This window comes from Anser cygnoides, chromosome 8, assembly GCF_040182565.1.
Source record: "Anser cygnoides isolate HZ-2024a breed goose chromosome 8, Taihu_goose_T2T_genome, whole genome shotgun sequence".
Classification (NCBI taxonomy): domain Eukaryota; kingdom Metazoa; phylum Chordata; class Aves; order Anseriformes; family Anatidae; genus Anser; species Anser cygnoides.
In genome coordinates, this window is record NC_089880.1 from 1459966 (window position 1) to 1483487 (window position 23522).

Sequence of the window (23522 nt, forward strand, 5' to 3'; positions counted from 1 at the left end):
CAATCTTATTCCTCCTCATGATTGTCAGTTCTGGAAACCTCTTAGGAGACAACTCAAGATTGCCTCTTGGAGGACATGTTAAAGCAATCTTTCAAGAAAGTACTCATTTCAACTCAAGAATTTAACAATTCAGAAAAAAACTTCCTTCTTTTAAGTATATTTGAACACCTTTTGGGTCTGACTTGGGGAAAGCACCTTTTCTCAGCTCTTCTCTTATTTACAGAAGCTCTGTGAGTAGTCTGAAGACTAAAGACTATTACTTATTACTTCTGCAGCTACTTCACTTAGCGCTTGTGCCTTGCTCTTTAAATGAAGCTGAAGACTAGCTCTTTTGTTATAGCTCCTGAAATGGCAGAATGGTTTCCATTAATGAAGAAAATGTAAGATAAAAATGATGTAAAACTTCTCCTCATCTTTATTTCTGATGAATTAAAATCAAACTGAACATGTAGTAGATGCAATAAAATCCTGGATGGCAACTGATCATTATTCTGTTTGTGAAAACAAGCAAACAGAATCCAGGTATCTGAGCCAGAGGTAGCATCATTATTGGACAAGAGTAACAAATAGATATTTGTAGAAATTCAGTAAGAATCACATTCAAGCTCAGTTAAAAAGAACAGTCACTGGTATAAAGGAAGTACTGATTATTAAGCCTTTTTTAAGATTCAAAAAAAAACATACTGTGAAAAGAGTTTAAAAATTAGAGATTTCTAAATATGTTATATGATATCAGTAAATTTCTGTGAGCTCAAATATTCCACTTAACTCACAAAGACATAGAATAGATTGCCCTAGCATGACAGAGATCAAGAATGAAACAGAATAATAATAATAATAATACCTGTATCAATTCAATAACTATTTGATTCAGGGAAAAATAGTGAACTGTAAGTAGACTGTTAAAGAAGCCTGTGAGTGGAATAAATGAAAATTTGAAAATTATAAATCCTTTATAACATATGCTGCAAGAGCAATGACAGCACAAGAAAAAATACAAAGAAAAAAAGGGAAATGGGGACAGAGATGTATAAATATATATCGTACTTCTATTATTAAAAAAATAGTACTAAATTCATTCTATTGAATGTAATATACAGGAGAGGATTTCTCAACACCGTAAGTGCCATGTTTATTCCACTCATTCCAACCACTTAGAAATGCTAAACATGAGGCAGACTCCTCAGATGATTCTATGTACATCAGCACAGATTCAGAAATATTGGAAATGGGTTTCCACCACGATGTATTATGCTGTGCAGAAGCTAACAAGCCCTGTCTCCTAGTTTGAATCCACATGAACGAAGCAACACTGCTTCTGTACCCAAGCTGGTTAATCTGTAATGTACTGTACTATATGGATTTCCTGGCTCAGGCGCTCACTAATTTGCAGACCTCTGTACTATACTGTTTCATACAGAATAGATGTGTCTTTAAAGAACAAATGCGGAGAACTGCAGTGAATTCTGAAAGCATGAAAGTGTAAGATCAGACAATACAGCAAAAAGACATACTCTACCTCAAACAAGAATAACTACATTTTTGTTATACAGATGGGTCCAAAATTTTGAATTCCTTTTCAAGTAATTATGACAGATCTGCACTTCCAGACAGAAGTTCGTCTAGTAACAGGACACACTAATAGGAAGAACACTATTAGAAACTTGTGATCTTCATGTATAAGAATCTCTCTCATGCACAGTAAAATTATTTCCATTTCATGGTTACTATCCACTTCAATGCAAATTAAATGGCTTTCACGCATATGAGTAGCAGGACTTACGGTAACAGCTGCTTGAAAAGGAAGGTAAATTCTAGTCAGAGGTATGCAATCACACAAATGCGGAGTATGTCCAAAATACTGAAATGAGTATTATGAAAAAAAGAACAACTCCATATGAACCACTTTGAAAGCCTGAAGGAAATTAACAAATGGATTACTTTTACTGAAGATCACGTCAGACTTCTAACAACTGTGGCACTCAACCGTGGCAAATGGGTAACTGGGAGACACATTTAATTATGTAAACAGACACTCCAGAGGCTGATTATGACTTTTGATTACATTTCTGATTACATCTTTATCATTTCTGAATGGTACCTACCAATCTTTTCCAATTGTTTAGACACATGAAGTGAATTTTCCCAAAGTTTACACCTGAAACACTTAGCTAAAATCACGGAGTTTAATAATGCAGAAAAGTTGGTTTTACTTGATGCCAGAAAGTCAGACAACCCTGTAAAAATACGATTGACTTGTATTAATCAGATCAAATATATTTTTTAACACTGTATATACAAAAAAGGATTAAATTTTACCATACATCTAGTAATTCTTATGCCATTTCTAAATATTTTGCCAGTATCTTGTGTCAAAGTAAAGTCTTGAACAGGAATGCATCCTAGCTGAGCCTGAATAAGACTGAAAGAGAAATATTCACGTCTTGTTATATAAGCTGTACTGTAAGCAAAGTATAACAAGTTTCTACTGGAAAACAAAAGAAAAACCTGAACAGAAACAATAACATATATAAAGTGGCACAGATTGTAGCAGAGATTTCAACAGCCACAAAATGACAGTTTTCAATAAAAATTAACAACACAATGTAATGCTTACCAGTTTATTTTCATTTCTCTTGTTTTAATCTTCCCCTCCAATGGAAACCTACACATGAAAATATACTTATTTTCTGCTATTCATTTTATTTGTTACTAAAAATATACTTTCCTTTTTCAACGTATTTAATTTTTCATACCTGATGGTTATTTTGTTCTTGTCTTTATTCAAAGTGTTCAGTATTTTCTTTTCATTTATTCGTAACTTGACATCCAGAAATTCTGCGCAGTTGGAGATCATTGTAACCTGTAACAATTTAACTTTTTCTTAACAGTATTTTTTTCATTCTCTGCCATTTTTTTGTAATACTTCTTTCTTTTTTTTATTAACATCATTTAAAATTTGGTTGTTTCAACACTATGACCATGCAAAGATGGTCAACTAGTTCTTCATAATACTGACCAACTTTCTTTCATCTTCCTGTAAAGGTTATTATACAACAGAAGGGGATGATTTTTTTTTCCAGTTTTTAGATGATTACTCCACTTGAACTTATCCAAAACTAATCACACTGCTAACAACTTATGATATGCAAGGCTAATATTAACAGTTTTTGCTATTTGCTATGTATTTCACATTACTTTTTTCATCCTTCAGTAAGAAAGATAGCTATAAGAGAACAGGCATTCCATTTTCTTCACAGCCAATCTGTTCTACCACACTATCCATTTGAAAACGAAATGTCTTTTGTGATATAACAGTTGCAATAATAAACTGTCATCTGACAAAGAAAAATGACTTAAAATAAAGTCAATAACATTCCTTTAAAAATAAAATCTGTTCCTCAAGCAGCTGTTTTTTTTTTTGAATAAAATATAACTAACTAACAAAATACGGTATTTTATACATAAGCAGAACAGCTTCAGCAACTTTATATATTCCTAAGAAAGTGAGAAGACGAAGAAGTGGAAATCAAAAGATCTCCCCAGTGAAAAGCGTCAAAAATACTCCATATGGAATTGATTAAGATGCATTCTTTAAAACTTTATACTTCATATAAACAAAGCCTGAACTCTTTAACAGAAATAAAGACTTCTGAATCCATTTTTGATTCTGTTTAAAATTAATCGAACGTGTAAAGTTTCTTTGAAATGTTAAATTACCAATTCATTTAAAGTCTCTGTTCCCTTAATTGTGAAAAACTGTTTCACTGTTTCAAATGCAATATAATACCATGCCATTAATCTTCCAGTCTCTGTAAAACAAAAACATACCTTCAAAAATAAATATTCCAAGTATTTTAAGTGTATATATTTAAGTCACAAAACTGAATTAATTTTATTATTACAGGGCTCTATGAGATTTAACACCACTGACTGAATACACTACTGCCCCAGCTATCTGATGGATATTATTGACCCCATCACAGAATGGCAGAAAAATATGCACCAGTTAGTTTTCTCCAATGAAGAATGAATTCACACTAACATATCAGACTGTGAACTGTGGTTGCTGAGAAGCCAACCACATCTAGCACAGCATTGTACAGAAGAGCTAGTATTGATAAAACCTGTCCTTCATTATCACAGGATAGCAGGATGTGATGCAGTTCAAAGTTCTATAATTTTCTTCTAATCTGCAACAAAATTTCCAGCAACATCAGAAGCAAAGATCTGTTCAAGAATTAAGAGAATCAACTTCCATGATTTGCTAAAGAAACAAATCATATATCCTAGGCATGCAGTCTTTCAGAGTCTACTCTCTGTTACATTTGCGTACTCACATAAATAAGAATAGTTGTGATCCTTTGTAGTTCACTAGTATCTCAAAATCACTTCTGAAAATTGATTTTTAGAGAAGTGTTACCTGTTGGTTTGAAATTATTTTCTTTATCCATCCTGACCAAATTGAAAGAAGACAAATCGTTCAAGTTCTTCAAACACAGTTCTGTACACAATTTGAAAATACATTTTAGTACCTGCAGAAAAAAAACTTACCTATTTACAAGCCAAGAACAACATCTAATTGCAATGAGCATATGTCAAAGTAATTACACTGAGCTCAAGCTAAAGTCCTTCTTAAGTTGATGACAAATTTCTGCCTAGTGCAAGCTCACTCCAAGATGTTTGATACAGGATAACCCAACTCTTTTTCAGTAAAGCGAAAGTAGAAAATTAAGAGACTAGATGCATGTCATGGAGGCTGCCATTTTCAATTCTGAATGACAGGCCTTAGAACTCACAGTATTTATACAAAAGATTTCCTCTAAAGTTTTAATACTTAAATGGTTGAAATTTCAAATATCCAAAGGTATTTATGAATCCTTCATTAGAATTTTTCATACTGTATCAGATAAATTTGTATTTACTTCACTAAACCCATTTAGTTGCTGGTGTTGGATATCTGCTTGAGGATGATCAGTGTTTTATCTGCTATTCTCTCTTTCAAAACTGAGGAAATTAGAAGGCAAAAATAACATTAACACAGTATTCAGAATTTTAAAATAAAGTTGGGAAAGCACTCAAAGTGATAGTTCCCAGAGCAACCAGAAAAGTTTTCATATATTGCATGTGCAAGGTGAAAGATAACTGTATATATCATTACAAAATATTTCATGCGTACAGGGAAAAGAAGCCACAGTCTCTGTAATAGGGAAAGAAAAAGGCTTTTTTGAAAGCATATAAACAGAAAACAAACAAACAAAAAAAAAAAGAGATAAATCAAGCAAAGAAAAATTAGGACAAAAGACAAAGTCAAAATTAGAGAGCTCTATGTGTAGTTTTATTTCTGAATACGTATATGGGAAGATGAGGCAGCTAGAGGCATTTAATTTTTCTCCTCTTATAAGAGAAATATTTCTCTACCAGTCAAAATATGCTGATAGTGTTCCAAAAGTATAAATAATTAAACAAAATCAATAGTACAACATAGTAAATTACATTTGTTCTGTGACTGAATCTACTGAAATTAATGGAGTTGTATAATATGCATAAACGCGGATGAACCTGGCCTAAAATGTAACATTTTACTGAGGAAGCTTAAAAGCCACTTACCCTGTAATTTTGCTTCAATTCCAGTTTTATCCAATCCAGATGAAAAACCTTCACGAAAAGACAATTAAAAAAAATCTAATATGATTACGTGCTTCCTTCTCAATATTGTAACCAATCAAAACCAATTTCCTAATATTTAGGAGCCAGATACCCAAAATGAAAAAATTCTAAATGTTATTATACTTGGAACAAATCAAGAGCCTTACACAGTGTAATTATCTATGCATCAATAAGTGGTTGTTGGAACAGACAGGAAGAGATAAAAGCTCCAGATGTTCCCACATAACACATCAGAGTCCTAAAAGTTGCAGAACTATCTGTAAGGAACTTTGAAATAGTTCCTTATTAAGGGACCAAATTCACATGTGGAATCTTCCTACCATAAAATACAGAAAGCTACCTAAACCGTAATACCCATTTAAGTACTAAATGTACTATGGTCCATTCCCATCTATAAATCCTTAAAAAAAATTGTCTCCAGCAAGTAACCAATGACTTCATAATCATTGTAGTGCAAGTGGCCAGGAACAAGGACAAAGCCAGGGCTGGCAACTGAGATGCTGTTCTGGAGAAAACGAATTGAAGACACCAGCATTAGGATTATTGAAATTTTGTTTTAGCAAAACTATGAAATACTAGACAAAGTCTTTTTCTTAGCAGCATATTGCCTATTCAGTGCTGAAAAGCACATTGTGGCTAGACACTGTATTCATACACAGCCCACTGCATTGAGATGAAAAAAACAGATCATGTGAAGCTGTAAATGGCTTCTTCATAGTTTTTAAGGTTATACCACACTGAAATTCCAATTATTTATATTAATGCACGTGGAATTATTTTTCCTAAAAATATTACAGGCCACATAACACATCGTCTTCAACCCCTTATAAAACAGTAGTCCATAAGAAAAAAAAAAAAAGAAACAAATAATATTGATCTAACACATGCCAGTGTCATAATTTAGATCAATTACAAACAAACCGTAATGAGTTGGATTTTTTAAAGCTCTAATGTACAAGAAGGTTGATCGCATCCATTCCAAAGCTACAGTGACATCTGTGACAGTATGCAGCACTATTTCTGCATTTAAGTGCTCGACAAGATGCCTGTGCAAGCTGTCAAAAACAAATCAACCAAAAAAAGCTGTAAGTATATTCAGCATTTAGTAGCACAAATTATGCTAAAACTATTTTGGATTTTTTTTTCTGTCAACTGTTCACTTTAATCAGTGAAATCACTAGAAAATAGTAAAGAATATGTAAATAATCAAAAATGTAAGTTATGGCTTAATGACAGGTGAACACAAATAATAATTCTGCAACTTTTCATAATTATTTAGAAAACAAAGTTACATACATTTAAAAGTTATAGCACAGTTTTGATATTTTGAATATATTTTAAAAATGAAACCTTAAAATAATAACATGATCAAACGTTTGTGTTTTATCCTTTAACACCTTAACTTTCCTGTATATTTGATTCTTGAAATTATGTTCACATCAACTGAATTCTGTAGTTTAGTACTTTCTAGACTCTATTGTCGAAAGATTCAGAGACACGATCTGGGTTCGACTCTTGCTGTTTGTCTTTGCAATATGTACTATTTCGGTTCCTTAAATTTTCCAGTAGGAATCTACATCTAACTTTTCTGTTGTTAAGTTTAATATGACCTAAAGTTGTTTTTATCTGTTAAAACAAAAGCTGTTATTTCTGACTAGCTTGGCTTCATTTTGCTTTCCTTTGGATTCTTAAATTTCTTCTAAACAGAGACAAAAATTTCTACACCTTCTGTAGAAATAATGAAACGTTACTACCATTTATATAGTCTTATGAGAAATTAGTTACCTGCTCTCTATTATATCTGCACCATTTAACATCTGTATATACTTCTCCCTTGTACTCCAACGAGTCATAATGACTGCTGTTGCTGTAGTGTCAAACTGCAGAAAAAATACAAAAGTAAAAAAGGTAAAACGAAATTAAAAAAAAACAACCCTCTCTTTTTGTGGAAGCAAAAGTAATTAGAACTTTATGAAGACAGCGCTTCCAGTCCTCCCCTTCCTATTTTAACTTAATTAGATTTATTAAATAATACTAATTAGATTAGATTAATTAAATAATATTAATTAAATACTCTAGATTTTTTATCATGCAATTTCTAAGTTTTGTGCCAACTTCCTACTTTTTCTCTAATCCATATTCCTTATGCAAACCAAATGCAATCTTCAGATCTTTTTCTAGAGAAAGGTGAAGCAATGCTTTTTAATGAACAGTACAAAAGCAAACAGATTTTTCTCAGATACTACCCAGATATAATTTAACTGCTAATAAAAAACTAAAAAAACAAATGCTGCAATAAATTTTTTGGTATTGTTGTTTCTTTGCCAATAGTTTCTAATTATCTGCCTATAGATAGCATCACCATAATACAGCATTAACTTACTTGAGGTCTTCCTGCTCTCCCAATCATTTGCAGAATATCAGTTTCACTGTACTCTTCAAACATCCCTCCAACATAGTGCATTGTGGATTTTATAACCACCAGGTGTGCAGGTAGGTTGACTCCCATAGCTAAGGTGCTAGTAGTAACTAGATCAGATTAAAGTATATTGACTTCAAGATGAATACCACTGAAACGTCTCACAGATAATAAATGAGCAGCAAATAAGTGCCTAATTTTCATTGCTAAGAGCTCTTGCTTCCCAGTAAACTCAGTGGAACTAAACTCATTTAGCACCAGAAATAATTAGACCTAGGACAGACATGTATTTGCATTAAAATAAAAGTATGTATCTGTTCATCTGCATTCAGTTATCATCAAGTATTCTTTACCAGAATACATCTGTTCAAAAGTGAATATTTAAATATTAAATGTTTAATTATTAAATACCTATTTAATTATTTTTATTTAAACATTCCTTTACAGATCATCCAGAATGCAATCTGTCTTCAATAAAGCACATACACACTGAAGAAACAAAATCCATAATTCTTCATGGATAGAAATTTGAATACAGAAATGTATTTATCTTCCTTCATAGTGACCAGTATCTTTAAGAATTTTTTTCAAGTCATCAGTCATTAGCATTATTTATACTCATGGCACCAAACCACAATCATCACCAATACTATCATAATACTTTACCAATACATACTCTCACATAGAAAAACACCAGCCAAGTTTGTTTACATGCAAATTATCTCCCTCTAATACTTTTAAATTTACTTTCTATAACAGATATATGGGGTGGCAGAAATTCAGCATGGAAAGTCAGCTATACAGGCCAACAGATACAACTATTCCACTAGAAAAACAAAATATTGTTAAACACACCAATTCTTTTCAGAAATGAAAGGAGAGCTATAATTAATGAGTCACAGGTACATCAGGAAAGAAGGATCCAATGTAAACTAATGGCACAGCCATTTCCTTTTGCAAGAATAATAGTGGTTTTCATACTGTCTAGATAGGCAAGCTGGAAGTCTGTTGGAGCAAAATGAACCACATAAAAAGTTGCAAGGAAAGTTTCTTACCAGTGCAATTCAATCTACAGTCCACATATATATACCCACTGTGAGTATACCTACACTCAAGACCTAAAACGCCTTCCCTTTGCAATACCTGTAAAAGTGTGTTAAAAACCTATCCCCCTTCACGTTCACAGACAGGAGGCAGAAAATGCCCACTTTCAGTTTCCCCTCAGTTGTATGAATGTATATAATTATAGTACCTCAGATGATTCTGAAATGTTCATACAAAACACACATTTCAAAGGACTCAAGTATCAATAAGCACCTTTGCATTCTTTTAGTGGTAGTCAATACGTACATACACTTTGCGTTGAGCAGTGGCACAGGGTCTCCTGTTCCTTTTGCTAAGAGCAATTGTAGAACCACTGTCTCCTGAGACTTCAGAAATGGCACAGCAGTTGGCAAAGCCATACACACAACTCCAGTACAGCAGATCACAAGAATACAGAGAGACTTTTTAATAGGATGGGTACTACAACTGGCAATTTTGCCAGATCATAGTAAAGGGATCTACCTTAATATTTCATAGTGAGTCAGGACTGTTGTACAGAAATGAAAAATCCATTAATCTTTCATTGTTGTACATGACCCACACAAGCAATTCGTCATAGAGCCTGAATTTCTGGATGTGAAAAGTGAAAGCCTGGACAAGATGAGACTATCAAGTCTCAAACAGATACCTTCTCATTCTACGTAACAGCAGGTGGAATCTTTCTTAGCAACCACCCTGTCAATCAAAACACCTTGCATGGGGGGCTTGAAAATGGAATCTTGCTTGTCTAAGAAGAAAAAAGTACAAGCGTATCTTCAGGGAACCACAGTTGCAAAAGACAAACCAAGAAAACATCATGTGAAAGCTGAAAAAGGACACAGTAGCAGAGGACTCCTTCTCAACAGGACTGCTCAGCAGTACTAGAATGAAATGGATCTAGGCCAGCCCTATAGAAACGTAAGAGCAAGGATGACCTTTGTGTGTGTTGAAAAGAAGGAAAGTTCTCTGGTTTTCCGTAATAATGTGTCTGTACACTCACAGAGTAGAAGTGCACGTGAAACATAATAACATCTTTTTCTGGATTTCACAAAGTAACAACGGAAACAGTAGAATCATAAAGTGTTCCCAATTCCAAACTACAGTCTTCTCAGAATACATTAACAACATTTTGACTTTCAAAGTTAAATTTACTTACAAAGTACTGGTAAATCTCCTACAGTAAAAGCTCCTTCAATTACTTTTCTGTCACACACCTCCATACCCGCATGATGATAAGCCACACCGTACATTAAAAGATCTGATAATGAAATAATTATGTCCATTATTTGACTAAGTTTACTCAGGCAAATTTTCATTCACAAGGTAGAGAAGTGGTACGTTATATTTACCTCTGAGCTTAGAATCTTTCAATGAATTTGCAGACCTCTGTAATCTACACAACAAAGAAAAAAAGCGCTTCAGAATCGCAAAGCAGATTCACTAACGTTGGCAGAATATGCAAAGAAGAGTGCATTCAAAATGCTAAGATAGAGGGTCACATGAAACAATACACAATTATGCCTTTTAAGGTTTTAAGATGTATTCCTTGATATGTACACTTATTTTACATACTTTCTCATAGTCCTAGTGCATTTGTGCTTTTTAAAGATGTTCTTAGTTTACAGCTACATGTTAGCCTATCAGAAGGATATCATCTTAAAAGAACTTTTTACCTATACATTCTTTGGATACTTATAACCACCACCTTTCCCAAAGCAAACAAACTGACTCTCTAGAGGAGCCACTGCACCCTTTCCAGCCCAGTCATCTTTCCAAGTTATAACATACAATCTAGCTCTGAACCAGATGCAGAAGGTGAAATCAGATATAAATACTGCTCGCAGAAATGCAAGTGAGAAACAGGGAAAGCAACAGAGACATATAGAGACATTCCTCTGCTAGAAACTGTATTAGGTCAACAGCTTCACAGATTTCACAAGTTTACTAGAACACATAAACATTTAATAAAAATTTCAATATAAAATACCTTTGTTTCTGTTCTATACTTAATAGAAATTTGGCATCTTTTGAAAGAACAGAAGCGGCCTGCTGTACTCCTTTTCTTGTGGCACAAAACTGTAAGTAAGAAAATAGTTTTTTCTGAATCAACACTTTTCAGTAAGAAAATTATAAATGTGATTAAAAAAAGATGTTGTACCACAAGTGCTGGTTTTTGTTCAGAGTATGTTTGTATAACACTCGCTATCTTGTAGTTAAGAGTTAAGTCAAATTTGAATTCTGTCTGATTATCACTGCAAGGAAAACCAAGAACAATTTTGCGTAGCTTCACTGGTCGCTGATCCTCATCTATTTTCAGACATAGAGCAGGCATCTTACCATCTGAAAGCCATTCTGCAATCTTTAAAAAAGAAGAAACAGAATTTAAATTTAAATAGTAATTTTCTGCTTTTAATCATGCTCTGCTCTAACTGCATTATCCAGTAATTAACTTATCTTTTGCCACCTATAAACTATTAACACATTTCACATACTTTTATCATGAAAACCAGTGGAAGTTCTACTTTCTACTGAACCATTTTAATTTGGATTGAAATCTCAAGTCCGTTTAGATTTATATTAAAGACACAAATCACAGAAATCTGAAACAGAAGCATAGCCATACTTAGCTGATAGTTTTCTATGGCTGAAGGTCATTTATTAAGTTAACATCAACCACACAGCTGCCATTATCTGACAGCTTCAAAATGACAACTTTGGTATTGATATTGATTTAGAACTCTACTTATTTTTTATAAAATACAACTATATTAATTAAAATACTATTAAAATATTAACTCTTACATCTTCAGCATTTGGGATTGTTGCTGACACAGCTACAAATCTCAAGGGAGAAACAACGTCATGATTCTCTGAAAGACGCCAAAGAGAAGACTGAACAGTCCTCATCCGACTGACTACAACTTCTAATGTTGCACCACGGCTTTCATCCTTTATAACATGCACCTATTAGGAATTTTAAAACATTTGCAAAATATTTCTTGAGTTATACTCTATACATGTGTTAAATAAATGTTTTATTTTCTAACATGTTTCCTTTTATCTTCAGGAACAAAACCAGCATATAAATATCATTAATTTTCTTGCCTCATCAATTAGAAACAGTCGTACAAGCTGAACTATAGAGTTGTCTCTCCATCTTCTAGTCATGCTATCCCATTTTTCCTAGAGGATAAAAAAAGACAGGAGGAGAAAAATCTTTAAAAGGCCAGCATATGTCAGAGGTAGAGGACATGCAGGCATAACTAAACTTTAATAAATCTTTTAATTAAAACAGTTAAATTAAATCAAGCAAATGCCATGTATGTTTCATCTGACATATTATTATATGTTGTTTATATGAACCAGAAGCATGCACAACAGTTTGTAGGCAAGTACAAAGATCATAAAATTGTTCTGCAAATCACTACTCATTACAGAAAAAAAAAAAAAAAGATCAGATGTGACAGCATACAATCAGACCACTAATGTCTGCTTATTCTAGTGGATTTTTTTTGTTTTGTTTTGTTTTTAAGAATTTGGACTGAAACCTACAGGTGTAGTGATAATAATGTGAGCGCGATGTATTTCAAATAAATCATCCATCACTGTATCTCCTGTCAGTTCCTTACAGTTGAGTCCTATAGGTCCAAATTTTTCTTTCCAGTCATCAAAACGCTGACTGCATAGAGCTTTTATTGGAGCCACTGAAAACAACACAAAATGATCAGTTACGTCATGAACACCAAATCTTCAACTGTATTGCTAAAAATGCTAAATGCAGGTGTCTTCTTGCATTTAATTCTTCAATTTTCAGCTTTGCTCCCCAAACCATAACATTCATAATTGGATGATTATCCTATCCCTTGTGTATACATCAATTTTGAGCTTTGGGCCACAGTTCTTCCGTATCAGCAATTGGAAACAGAACACTTTAATTAAGGTTATTTATGCCCTCTCTTAATCCTGATTTTTTCTTCAGTCCCATATGGAAACAATAAGCACTCAGCTATCAAAAGGTTTTCTCACAGACATAAGAAACCACAGGAAATATATCTTTTTAAATGAAAGATTATACAAATACCAAGCTTTTTCCTGTTTAGAATGATATGAGCACTCTGTATTCAAAGACAAAGAGGGGTTATAAATGAGAAACCATTCACAAGCAGGCAACAGAATACCAGAAGAAACAAAAAACTATCTAAACCACGTGTACAGTTAAGTGTAGTCAGTGTCATACCAGCTAACATGGGAGGTAGCAGCTCTGATGCTGGTCCTGATGAACAGACTCCTAAAACAATCTACTTTTTTTTTTTTTTCCCCTGGCCTGTAGATACATACTATACTTGTGCAGATGGAGGTTAATTTCTAGAAGACAGAAGTCATTCTCTACAAGGACCGATACTAGCAACACATGAAAGTCTATGCTGGATAGGTAATCTATAGGAAAAATGCAGTAACTTACGTAAAAAAAAAAGAGAAAAAAATAGTGATCTACCAGTGATCTGAAAACATCGGTAATAAAATAGATCTTGTAGTTATGGCTACTTAGAGCCACTGGAATGTGATCCATTTCTGTTAGCTGACAACTGATGCACAAGATGAAGAGATTTGAAGAACCAGTTTCTGCTACAGAAAGAGGTGTAAAACCTCATAAGATTACCAATGGCCTGTACAGAAGCAGAAATCACTAGCTCCAGAAAACTGATAAAGCTAGCAGCAAGTAGCTCATAAAATTGCCAGAGTAATCTTCTGCTAGCTATGAGGCAGAATGCAAGAAACTAGTAATTGCTCCCTAAAATTCAGCCACCAATCCTTAGCACGTGTTAAGGTTATCAACTCTAATTTACAGAACTACCACAAGCTAATTCACATACATTGGACCACAGACAAATTGGCTACTGGATAATCCTCCAGCAGTACATACTCTGATTAACACCTCCGTTCCAATATTCACAAAAACAGGCGCATCTTTTTCTTCATCGTTGTTGTACCAGGAAAGGTCAGCAGATCTAATTCCACCAGCAGATAAACACTTCCTTACTGAAAATTCTAACCTGCCTATTAGCATCACTTCTACCAATGCAATTAAGTCTTAGAGCACACTGAAGTGCTTCACCTTGCTATGCTCAGAGAAACTACAGTATGTCTGTTTATAAAAAAATCTCTTTACAATACACAGTAAACTCTGTGTAAATACTAGCATTATTGTAAGGATTTGAACTCACTGAAATTTAAAAAAGACTACAAACAAAGCTGAAACATTTGTAAAATAAAGATTAAACATTAATAGCAAGACTAACAAATATATAACTGTATGAATTAACTAACATTGGGACAAAACCACCCATCTCATCTGCTTTACATGATACAAATGTAGTTCTCCAGGAAGAAAAAGTATAATGGTCTACAGATGTGACTCCCTTCAAGTATTTTCATTAGTTTCTATATAGATCAATTAAAACTCATGAAGACCATGGCTCTGTTGCCTTTGAACTAGTAGACAGAAAGCAACAGCATGAAACCTTGCCAGATAAGCAAATGTTGGAAAAAATAATTCTTTTATCAGAGCAACTGACAGGTACACAAAAGATGCTGCTTCAGCTCAGGCTCTGACAAGAATTTGGTTTAGTTTCCTTTGTTTACTTCTCTTTTTTTTCAGGTATATCTTGCTTTCCCAGAGGACAAACTCTTTACAATATTTCTATTTGTCTAAGCAGTGGTGACCACTACAATTATACAGTGCTGTTACGTAAGTAGTTTCAGTATTATTAAAACACTCAATCCAGATCTCCATGCTTACAGAACGACATTTTCTACTGCTGTCATCAAAATGATTAAAGCTGCATAATACTTACTGTAAACAATTTTAATATTTAACCAAGGCATTGGGGCTTCCATAAGTAATCTGGTAATAGCTAGTTCAAACATTACAGTTTTTCCAGAGCCAGTTGGAGCACAAATCACAAAATTTCTATCTGTGTAAAGAAGCTAGGAAAGAATGGCATAGAAGTAAATACAACGCAGCTATCCACTGTACCTATCTATACATTCCAAAAACATTGTCTAGGTGAAAAAGACACAAAATACATTGATAGCTGGTAGTTCTTTAATGTATTTTGTATTAGATATGGACTTTAAATTACAACAAGAGAAAGAATGTCTTTTGCTACGCAACTGTCATGGAAACGTAAATGAGTGACACTAACAGTACTGCTAAACAATTGTTTGCAGGAATTACCATTATTCTTTATCTACAGTTCCATTTCTTCAATGCTCACACACATACACACAAAAATCAATGATATACGAATATGAAATCTTTGCTGATTTTTGTTAAATAATCATTTGTAACATTCACTGCGTATCAAACAACAGAGAAATTCTAACAAGCTGAATCTTTCAAGCTCAACCAGTAAAAAAGGTATGACCGTTATCTTTTTAATATGATGACTTTTCTTTCTAACTTCATCTCTTATGTAAGTGGTAGGCAAACCTTGTCCTTCCTTGTTCTTTGCAAACAAGTTTATATTTAGAAGTACTAAAACATAAGCCACTCCATTTTTTCCCCAAAATGATTGACAACTGTTCCTAGAATAACAGAAAATCACCGCTGTAAGCAAAATTTACTGTTGTTATAGTTACTACAAAAAAAACAGTAATGCAAGATTATTTTACAGGCCAATATGGTGTATAAACCTCACTGATGAGATTCTGATTTCCCCTCTCTCTGCAAAACCTATAACACAATCTTCCTCAAATTGGTTGCTTTCAAAATAAGTTTGGGGTTTTAAAGAAAAAGTATAGTTAATAAAAAGAAAGGATGGACAAATACCACTTTTCCAAAAGAACATCCTTCTCTAAAGATCTGCTTAATTTTCCTTTGAAAATAATTTAAAATACTGGCAATCTGAATGTGTAAGGATACGTGTAATTCACAACTTCACACAAATGCATTTGAGGAAGACATTTTAAGAAGTTCTTCTCTTCTCTTCTCTCTGCTATGTGCAATCCTGTTTACCTATTCCAGGAAGAGACTTGAAATATATTGTACTTTTCTAACCCCTTTTAAGTTCTAAAGTTTCATTTACATTTAGACAATATATTTATCTACAAAGTACTACTTGCAGCTGCAGCAAACATTTCATACTTACATCATCCAAAGCTTTAGACTGTGCATAGTTAAAATATGGAAACTCCTTAAAAATACTTCTAAATTGGGTCGCTTGAGAGCATTAAGGAAGTGAAAACAACTGAGTGAACATTATAAAATTTCTTTTAGAACTGTGAAATGCATGCCTATCTTGCAATTTAAATGCAAATTTAAAAAACATGACACAAACTTTAACTGATACAAGATTGTCAAAAAAATACCAGAAAGTAACTTATTAAATGATTTAATATCTTCATTTGACTCTTGGTGTGCCAAATATTTCACTTCATGGAAAAAACAAAACAAAACAAACCACTCCTTATTTGAGAGGTCTCAAATACCATGAAATTGAGGTCTCAAAATACCATGAATTGAGAACCTTCTCCCTGCAATAAGTTGCATGGAACGGCATACAATTATGACATGTGAAAGCATTTGAAAGAGCAAGCAGAGCACAGCTGTTAACGTACCTGAAGTACCAACTGCCACATTATATTTGTAATATAACACGTTAATCAGCGTAATATTGTTTACCCAGTTATAACTGTAGTAAAGAAATTCACCTACAATCTCTTAATGCTGATAGTGCTATTAAAGGTATTTTCAACTGCTAATATTGTGTATTTTCCAGACAAAAGCATTTTTATCTAAAATACAAGTAAGAGGAAAGAGGGCATTGTTTCTTTACAATCCAAACAAATGAGCTGATCCTTGTCCGGACTTGCACTGAAGCCACACAAGCAGACTAATCGCAACCATCCGATCAGGCTGTGGATGCAAACACAGTCGGACATAACACCAACAGTAACAAAAACAATGAACAGCTGAGGCCTTAAAAAGATGTTATATTCATTTTAAAAGACTCAAAAAAAAAAAAAAGAAAAGAAAGGAGCAATAAAAGAAAATAATGAAATAAAACCAGAAAAAAGTAAAGGTGAGCAAGGATTTTTTAAAAAGGCTTCTCTAAAATTATCCCTCTAAATAAATGACCCCTTATCAAAAAGAGGAACTTTAACTATCTGCAATTGGCAACATCAGAACAACTGAGTACTTACTTGTTTTGGAAATTATGTCAATTCTTACCAAACTAAAAATTTTACATTTTAAAAATAAGTAATTTTGAGGATAAAATGTACATGTTTGAAATAAGAATAAATTTGCTTCGTGATGAGTGATCTATTTATAAGTTGTTCTACTTTCATTCTAGCTTTGGAGGTCCCAGGCATAAATTCCCATTCGACTCCTAGCATTATGTTACAATTCAAAACTATTACAGTATAATGCATGAGTTCCTATGGCTACAAACTAACCACTATAATTTTGTAAATGTAGAATCATTGTAATAAATTCAATAAATCAGATACAGCAAATAAAAGGATACGTATTTCTGTAACAGCCCTCAACATTTCCAAATTTCTTCCTGTAGTTCCTACAAGAAATTAAAGTAGTTAAGTTTATAAAAATAGATTTCATTGTTCTCAACCAATATCCATGAAAAATATCTTCCTAACTCTAAGCTGTGCATTCTGTGAGGAGCTACAAGGCTGCATCAAAGCAGAGGTGATAAAGAAGCTGATAGGACAGGGAGAACATAGGCTTGTTATTTGAAAGGACCATGTTGGTGGCCCTTTGTTGAACTCACTCCAGTTTCAGGATGTCTTGCTTGTACCAGAGGCCCAAAATGCCTCTTAATGCAGTACCTAGACATCTGAGAAATGTAGCAAAAGTTATGCAAACTGAACAAAGTTCTTGAGGTGCAGCTTTACCATAGCTGAATAGACCAGGACACTGTCGGCCTTATTACTGCTGGGGCACACTGCTGGCTCACATTCGTTTTGTTTGCCAGGCCCCAGGCACTTTTCCACCTGAATTTCTAAAAAAAGTATTCTATCACTTCATCAAAATTCTCACCACTTTCCTCCATTTTTCCTATTTAATCTAGAAAGATACAAGTGTGAGCAACATGACTAATAAACAATCCGTTTTTAATGAAGATGAGACTATTCACTGTATCAAGGGACCAGGCTGCTCCTTTTCAAATTGTTTAGGAACAGACTTGGAGTGACACTTTCAAAAAGGTCCAAGACTTGGCGCTTTGGAAAACGTAACTCTTCTTCATAAACTGCTTACACAGCACATATTAAGCAACAACACACTTAAGTTCCTTAGAACTGTAATATCATTTATCTATATTTAATCAATTACCTTAATTTGAGCTGGCAGGAAAAGGTTCTTCACTCTTTACCTCGATCAGTGGACTATTTTTTTTTTAACAGAGCAATAATAATTACCTGTCATATCCAGAATCCTTGAAGCACTAGGAAGTGATTTTATTTTAAATCCAATTTTAGATGCAATGTTCCCATCATTTACCCTATGTAGGGTAAAATCTGAGTCTGTAGTTATTGGAGTATGATGATTTATTCTCCACACATCTTCTTTTCTCACTTCTGTCATGTTTTCACTTGTATTAAGGTAAGTATCAACTTGTTTCATATCCACTGAACTATCTTTAAATTCTGTATTTTTATACATAAAATCAGACAGTTTAAATAAGCTGCAAAAGATGCAGGATATTTATTACTTTGTTGTATGCTACACAGTTTCTCTAGTATTTGAAAAATATACATATTTATATAAGAAACACAACCAGTAAGATACAATCATAAGAAAAGTTTGGAAACAATTTTAGTTGATCTGACACTCTTCTACCCAAAGAAGACTCCATTCAATACACATTTTAACTTTACTTTAATTCCAGAAAATAAAAATAAATAAATAAAAAAGAAACTCCCTGTCCAGATGGGCTCTGAATCCCAATAGCAGATTAACTGTCAATCACTGCATAATTAAAAACAATAGTGACGTACAAGTTCTGAAGACCGAGAAGAGCTGTGCATAGAAGAGAAGTTAATCTGCAAAACCTCATCTTTCAGGCAGTACTGAAATCACATTGAGAACTGCCCAAAGTATTCCTGGTTGGCTGACCTGTGCTCTGAAAAGCACGTGATCTCAGTCTTCTCGCTTTTTACCAAGTACATAAAGAACTCCAAATGGTATTTTGAAGAACCTGTATTATTTATCAATTTATTAAAAATGTATATATAAAAAACATATCTCATCCTTACCTTTCTCGTAAAAGAGGCTGAACTCAGGAGACATTTATTACAGTACTACAATATTGTCAAAAGCAAACATCTTTTTTCCTTACTCTGAAAAGACTTAGTGTCTGGAGCCCTGTTAAAGTACTGAAGGATCAAAACCTCTGCATTTGACAAATACACCTAAAACAATAATACAATTCTGACAGTTGATGATTTATCAGAATTGACTAGAAGCATACCTTTTTCTTAACGTTGAATGGACACTCTCATCATCACCACTTTCTGGAAAATTAATTAAGATTTTACTCTGTGAAAAATTTGCATCAGGTTGCTGACAAATCCCTGTTCCTCTTTTATACTTATCTTGGTCAGGAGAGAGAAACAATGAAACCATTTTTAGACTTTCACGCTGAAAATTTATTTTCTCTCTTTCTCCTACACTTAGTTGGAGCATTCCTTTTCCAGAGACTATGCCAAAACGAACAGATGCTGGAGATTTATCATTTACATCCTCAGTGTTACTCCTGTGTTGTTGTATAAACTTCTGGTGCTTTATCCCTCCTATGATAGACAAAAAATTATTATTTCTATTAATATTCACTCACATTCCTATACATATTCATTTCATTAAACATCTTCCACGTAGATTTGTTGTAGCCAAGTTCACATATATTACCTGAACTTATTCTCCTATCTTATTGCAAGAACTTTATATTTTATGACCAGTGCTGACAAATGCAATACATATCTTGTAAATTAAAAAGTTATAAAAATAGGACCACTTTCTCTGTTAACTATACAAGGTAATGGAGCAAAGCTATTCCTCAGAACTACACAGTAGATTAAAACTACTTCTAGACAACAGTCACAACTCCTAATGAAGTCAGTGAAAGTCAGTTTCATAGTCATCTTAGTTACTGATCGTGACTTGTAGGGTTAGTTCTGAGTAGGATCAGTGTCCTGATCTGACTAGCCATACAAGCAAGAGGCAACAGCAGAAATGACCAATTGGAAGCAGCTGTATTAAACAGCCTTCACTTAAATTTGCTAATCTTTTAACCATATTCTTACAGTTCAGAGTATGTATAAAATTCATTAAGAAAAATACAGTTCATCACCATTTTCTGTTAATTTCAGTGTTATATGTCTAGAAACTTAAAATTACAGTGGCCTGTTTGGTGCTTTCCACAAACATCAAAAAGCTTACTTGAATAAGTAGTTCTTGATGGGATTTGCTCTTGCGTATAGCAAGAAAAAAACCACAACTCTATTTTAATAATATAATACCTAAATAGAGAATATCGTAAATCAGCACAGCAGCTAAGAAATGCAGAAATCTAGTTGACAGTGATAAAGCAATGACATACTTTAAAAAAAATTCCTTAAGGTGATTATGAATATTTAGATGGATGGCATACTGCACTTAGCAGCAATGAATGACCACCTCCAAATTTTGCCTCCTGAACAGCAATTTAGAGGGGGGGAGAAGGAAGTTAGGTCCCCTCTGTGTCTTGATGGGAATCAGGTCATCAGGTGCACATGCTGCACTATGTTCTTGCAGTCGCTTCTCATCTTTCCATGAATCATCATAACACACAGTGGAGTAGCCAAAATTTTGACCATACTGCATATGCTGCCCACTTCTGCACAGTGACCTTGTAGCCTTAAAATGCCCAAAGAGGACGGCTAATATTCCAGACCTTTTCTATGAACAAGACCATCACTCTGAACTAAAATATATTATTTGTCTATATTCACATACCTAGAATACTTCATATTTCACAGCATTAAAATAAAGAGGAGGAATTATCTATCAAGCTAATTATTTGTCAAATCATGCAGAAAGAACGTCATATATTTTACCCATATGATTGCTGGCTGTGCTTTTTTCCAGCTCCCTCTGCAACTCATTTTTTTCCAGCTCCCTCTGTAGCTCCTCTGCTGCTGGAATTTCAGCAATAACTGGAGCAGGTGCGATATACCAAATGTTTGACTCTTCTTTTTCTAGATCTCTCTCTCTAACATAAAAATGCAAGGTACAATCATTCTTTAAGACCCTCCACATCTAGCTTAAAATTACTAGTCATAAACAACCTACTGTTTCTCCTGCTTAAAAAAAAAAAAAAGCTTTTTAATTAGTGTGATTTTTAATCTTTTAATCATGGTAAATTTAAGATACAAAACTTCTGCTAATCCATATTTTTTATAGCCAGAAGATATACCTGCATTATTCAAACCTCAATATACTTAAAAATGTATATATATTTCAAAGTATGGGTTGGGAACTAAGCAACTTCTAGCCCCGAATTTCTATTTAGAGACAGAAAAGGGAAAAGGAAACAACAGCAACAACAAAAAGTTGTAAAATGATTCACAGTCAGGAAATACTTGGGAAATAATTATATATATTTAAAAGTAAAGATTTACCTTTTTTTTGCATCTGGTCTTTCATAAAATAAATTATCCAATGAAAAGACCATGTCAGAAGATTTGAACATTTTTAGATCAAATATCAAGTCTTTTAATCTGTAAAAGACAGCACAAAAAAACTGTGAAAATGAAATGCCTAGAATTGGACCTGTATAACGAACATAAAGCTCATTAGCGATACAGGTGCCAATATTTCTTTTCTAGATTTATTTTTGCTTTTAGGGCTCTTGACTGTACCCTTAATGATGTTTCATAAAGATAATCTCTCTCATGATAAAATATGGATCCTATTAACTATGACCAAAAAATCCTTTAGGACAGCACTGTAAAAAACCTATATATTACCATGATATGTCAGGAGGGAAAAAAATGCGTAATACTGAAGATCCAGATAGAGATGGTGTTAAATTATTTCATTTCTAAGAATAATGTTGAAATTTGTTTAAACATCTGCAGACTATGTTTTCTCAAATTGTTTCTATTTCGATGGAAAAATATACCATTTATTTTAGGATTAGATTCTGTCATTTTTACAAAATAAATAAATGGTTCTATTATCTAAAAAAATAATAATAATTTGAATTTACAAGCAAATCAGACTGTTTTTTTAATCCTTTATGCAAATTGCTTACCTGGATAATTAGACTATGGGCCCAACTCCTTAATGTTAATGGAGGATTCTGAAACATCAGGACCAGAGATTACCGGTTTTAAACACACACAGGTGTGCCCAGATTGAAGAGCTGCTCAGCCAGGTAGCAGAGATTCGGGAGGAGGTGAGCAGGCTCAGGAGCATCAGGGAGTCAGAGAGGGAAATTGACTGGTGGAGGTGTACTCTGCCCTCTCTGAGACAAGACTCACAAGCCTGCCACAGCACAAATGTCTCCTGCTACGCAGAAGACAAAAGTTCCCTCATCCCGCCAGGCAGTAGGAGACCTAGGCCAAGGGGGGAACGGAGGCAGGTTCCTGTTCGGGGTGGTAGGTGAGTCCTGTCCCTGCCCACCTCACCTTCCCATCTACCCTTATATAACAGGTATGAGGGTCTAGAACACGACAGTCAGAACAACGAAGTAGACAAAAGCCCATCCCAGTTGGAGAGGATGCCTAAGGCAAGGCAACCTACCCCCCACATTGCTACATCAACTGTCAAAAAAGAAAGAAGGGTTATTGTCATGGGGAACTCCCTTTTGAAAGGGACAGAGGGCCCAATATGCCGACCGGACCCAACCCGCAGGGAAGTCTGTTGCCTCCCTGGGGCTCGGGTGAGAGACTTCGCTAAGAAAGTCAAGCGCCCACCGAGCCCACCAAGTACTACCCGCTACTGGTCTTTCAGGCTGGTAGTGACGAGGTAGCAACGAGAAGTCCAAGAGCGATCAAAAGGGACTTCAGGGCTTTGGGGCGACTACTTAAAGGATCAGGGGCATAGGTTGTGTTTGCCTCTGTCCTTCCGATAGGGGGGATCGATGCCGACAAACAGACTCATCACATTAACACGTGGCTTCGGGACTGGTGCAACCAGCAGAATTTCGAGTTTTTCGATCACGGGAAGCTCTATGCGACACCGGGCCTGCTGGCACCAGATGGGATGTGCCTCTCTCTGAGAGGGGTAAGGATTTTTGCTCAGGAGTTGGCAGGGCTGATAGATAGGGCTTTGAACTAGAGTCAA

At 34.2% G+C, this 23522-nt stretch overlaps 1 protein-coding gene and 1 long non-coding RNA gene across 18 annotated transcripts in view; one reads left to right on the forward strand and one right to left on the reverse strand.

Moving 5' to 3' along the window:
- Nucleotides 1-23522, reverse strand: part of HFM1 (helicase for meiosis 1) — a 139469-nt gene that overhangs the window by 17033 nt on the left and 98914 nt on the right. For 15 of the 17 annotated variants that reach the window (XR_010833188.1, XR_010833187.1, XR_010833186.1 and 12 more), the window contains 24 exons: nucleotides 21854-21952; nucleotides 21290-21444; nucleotides 19666-19987; nucleotides 18614-18879; nucleotides 17704-17751; nucleotides 16324-16394; nucleotides 15028-15160; nucleotides 12725-12876; nucleotides 12278-12355; nucleotides 11975-12136; nucleotides 11331-11531; nucleotides 11160-11248; nucleotides 10522-10565; nucleotides 10329-10430; nucleotides 8054-8199; nucleotides 7456-7550; nucleotides 6592-6725; nucleotides 5611-5658; nucleotides 4424-4504; nucleotides 3721-3812; nucleotides 2757-2863; nucleotides 2618-2665; nucleotides 2325-2422; nucleotides 2106-2237 (listed from right to left, as the gene is read on the reverse strand). Coding sequence is in view for 12 of the 17 variants with exons in the window: in XM_067001447.1 (XP_066857548.1) it covers nucleotides 2106-2237; nucleotides 2325-2422; nucleotides 2618-2665; nucleotides 2757-2863; nucleotides 3721-3812; nucleotides 4424-4504; nucleotides 5611-5658; nucleotides 6592-6725; nucleotides 7456-7550; nucleotides 8054-8199; nucleotides 10329-10430; nucleotides 10522-10565; nucleotides 11160-11248; nucleotides 11331-11531; nucleotides 11975-12136; nucleotides 12278-12355; nucleotides 12725-12876; nucleotides 15028-15160; nucleotides 16324-16394; nucleotides 17704-17751; nucleotides 18614-18879; nucleotides 19666-19987; nucleotides 21290-21444; nucleotides 21854-21924 (2875 nt within the window). In the remaining 5 variants the exon portion in view is untranslated. Of the gene's footprint in view, nucleotides 1-2105; nucleotides 2238-2324; nucleotides 2423-2617; nucleotides 2666-2756; nucleotides 2864-3720; nucleotides 3813-4423; nucleotides 4505-5610; nucleotides 5659-6591; nucleotides 6726-7455; nucleotides 7551-8053; nucleotides 8200-10328; nucleotides 10431-10521; nucleotides 10566-11159; nucleotides 11249-11330; nucleotides 11532-11974; nucleotides 12137-12277; nucleotides 12356-12724; nucleotides 12877-15027; nucleotides 15161-16323; nucleotides 16395-17703; nucleotides 17752-18613; nucleotides 18880-19665; nucleotides 19988-21289; nucleotides 21445-21853; nucleotides 21953-23522 lie in introns of those variants that run through there. The other 2 variants (XM_067001450.1, XM_067001452.1) reach the window with 2 other exon arrangements.
- Nucleotides 9778-12112, forward strand: LOC106039401 (uncharacterized). The gene is made up of 3 exons (XR_001209215.3): nucleotides 9778-10090; nucleotides 11186-11250; nucleotides 11983-12112. It is a non-coding gene; the product is annotated as an uncharacterized lncRNA (long non-coding RNA).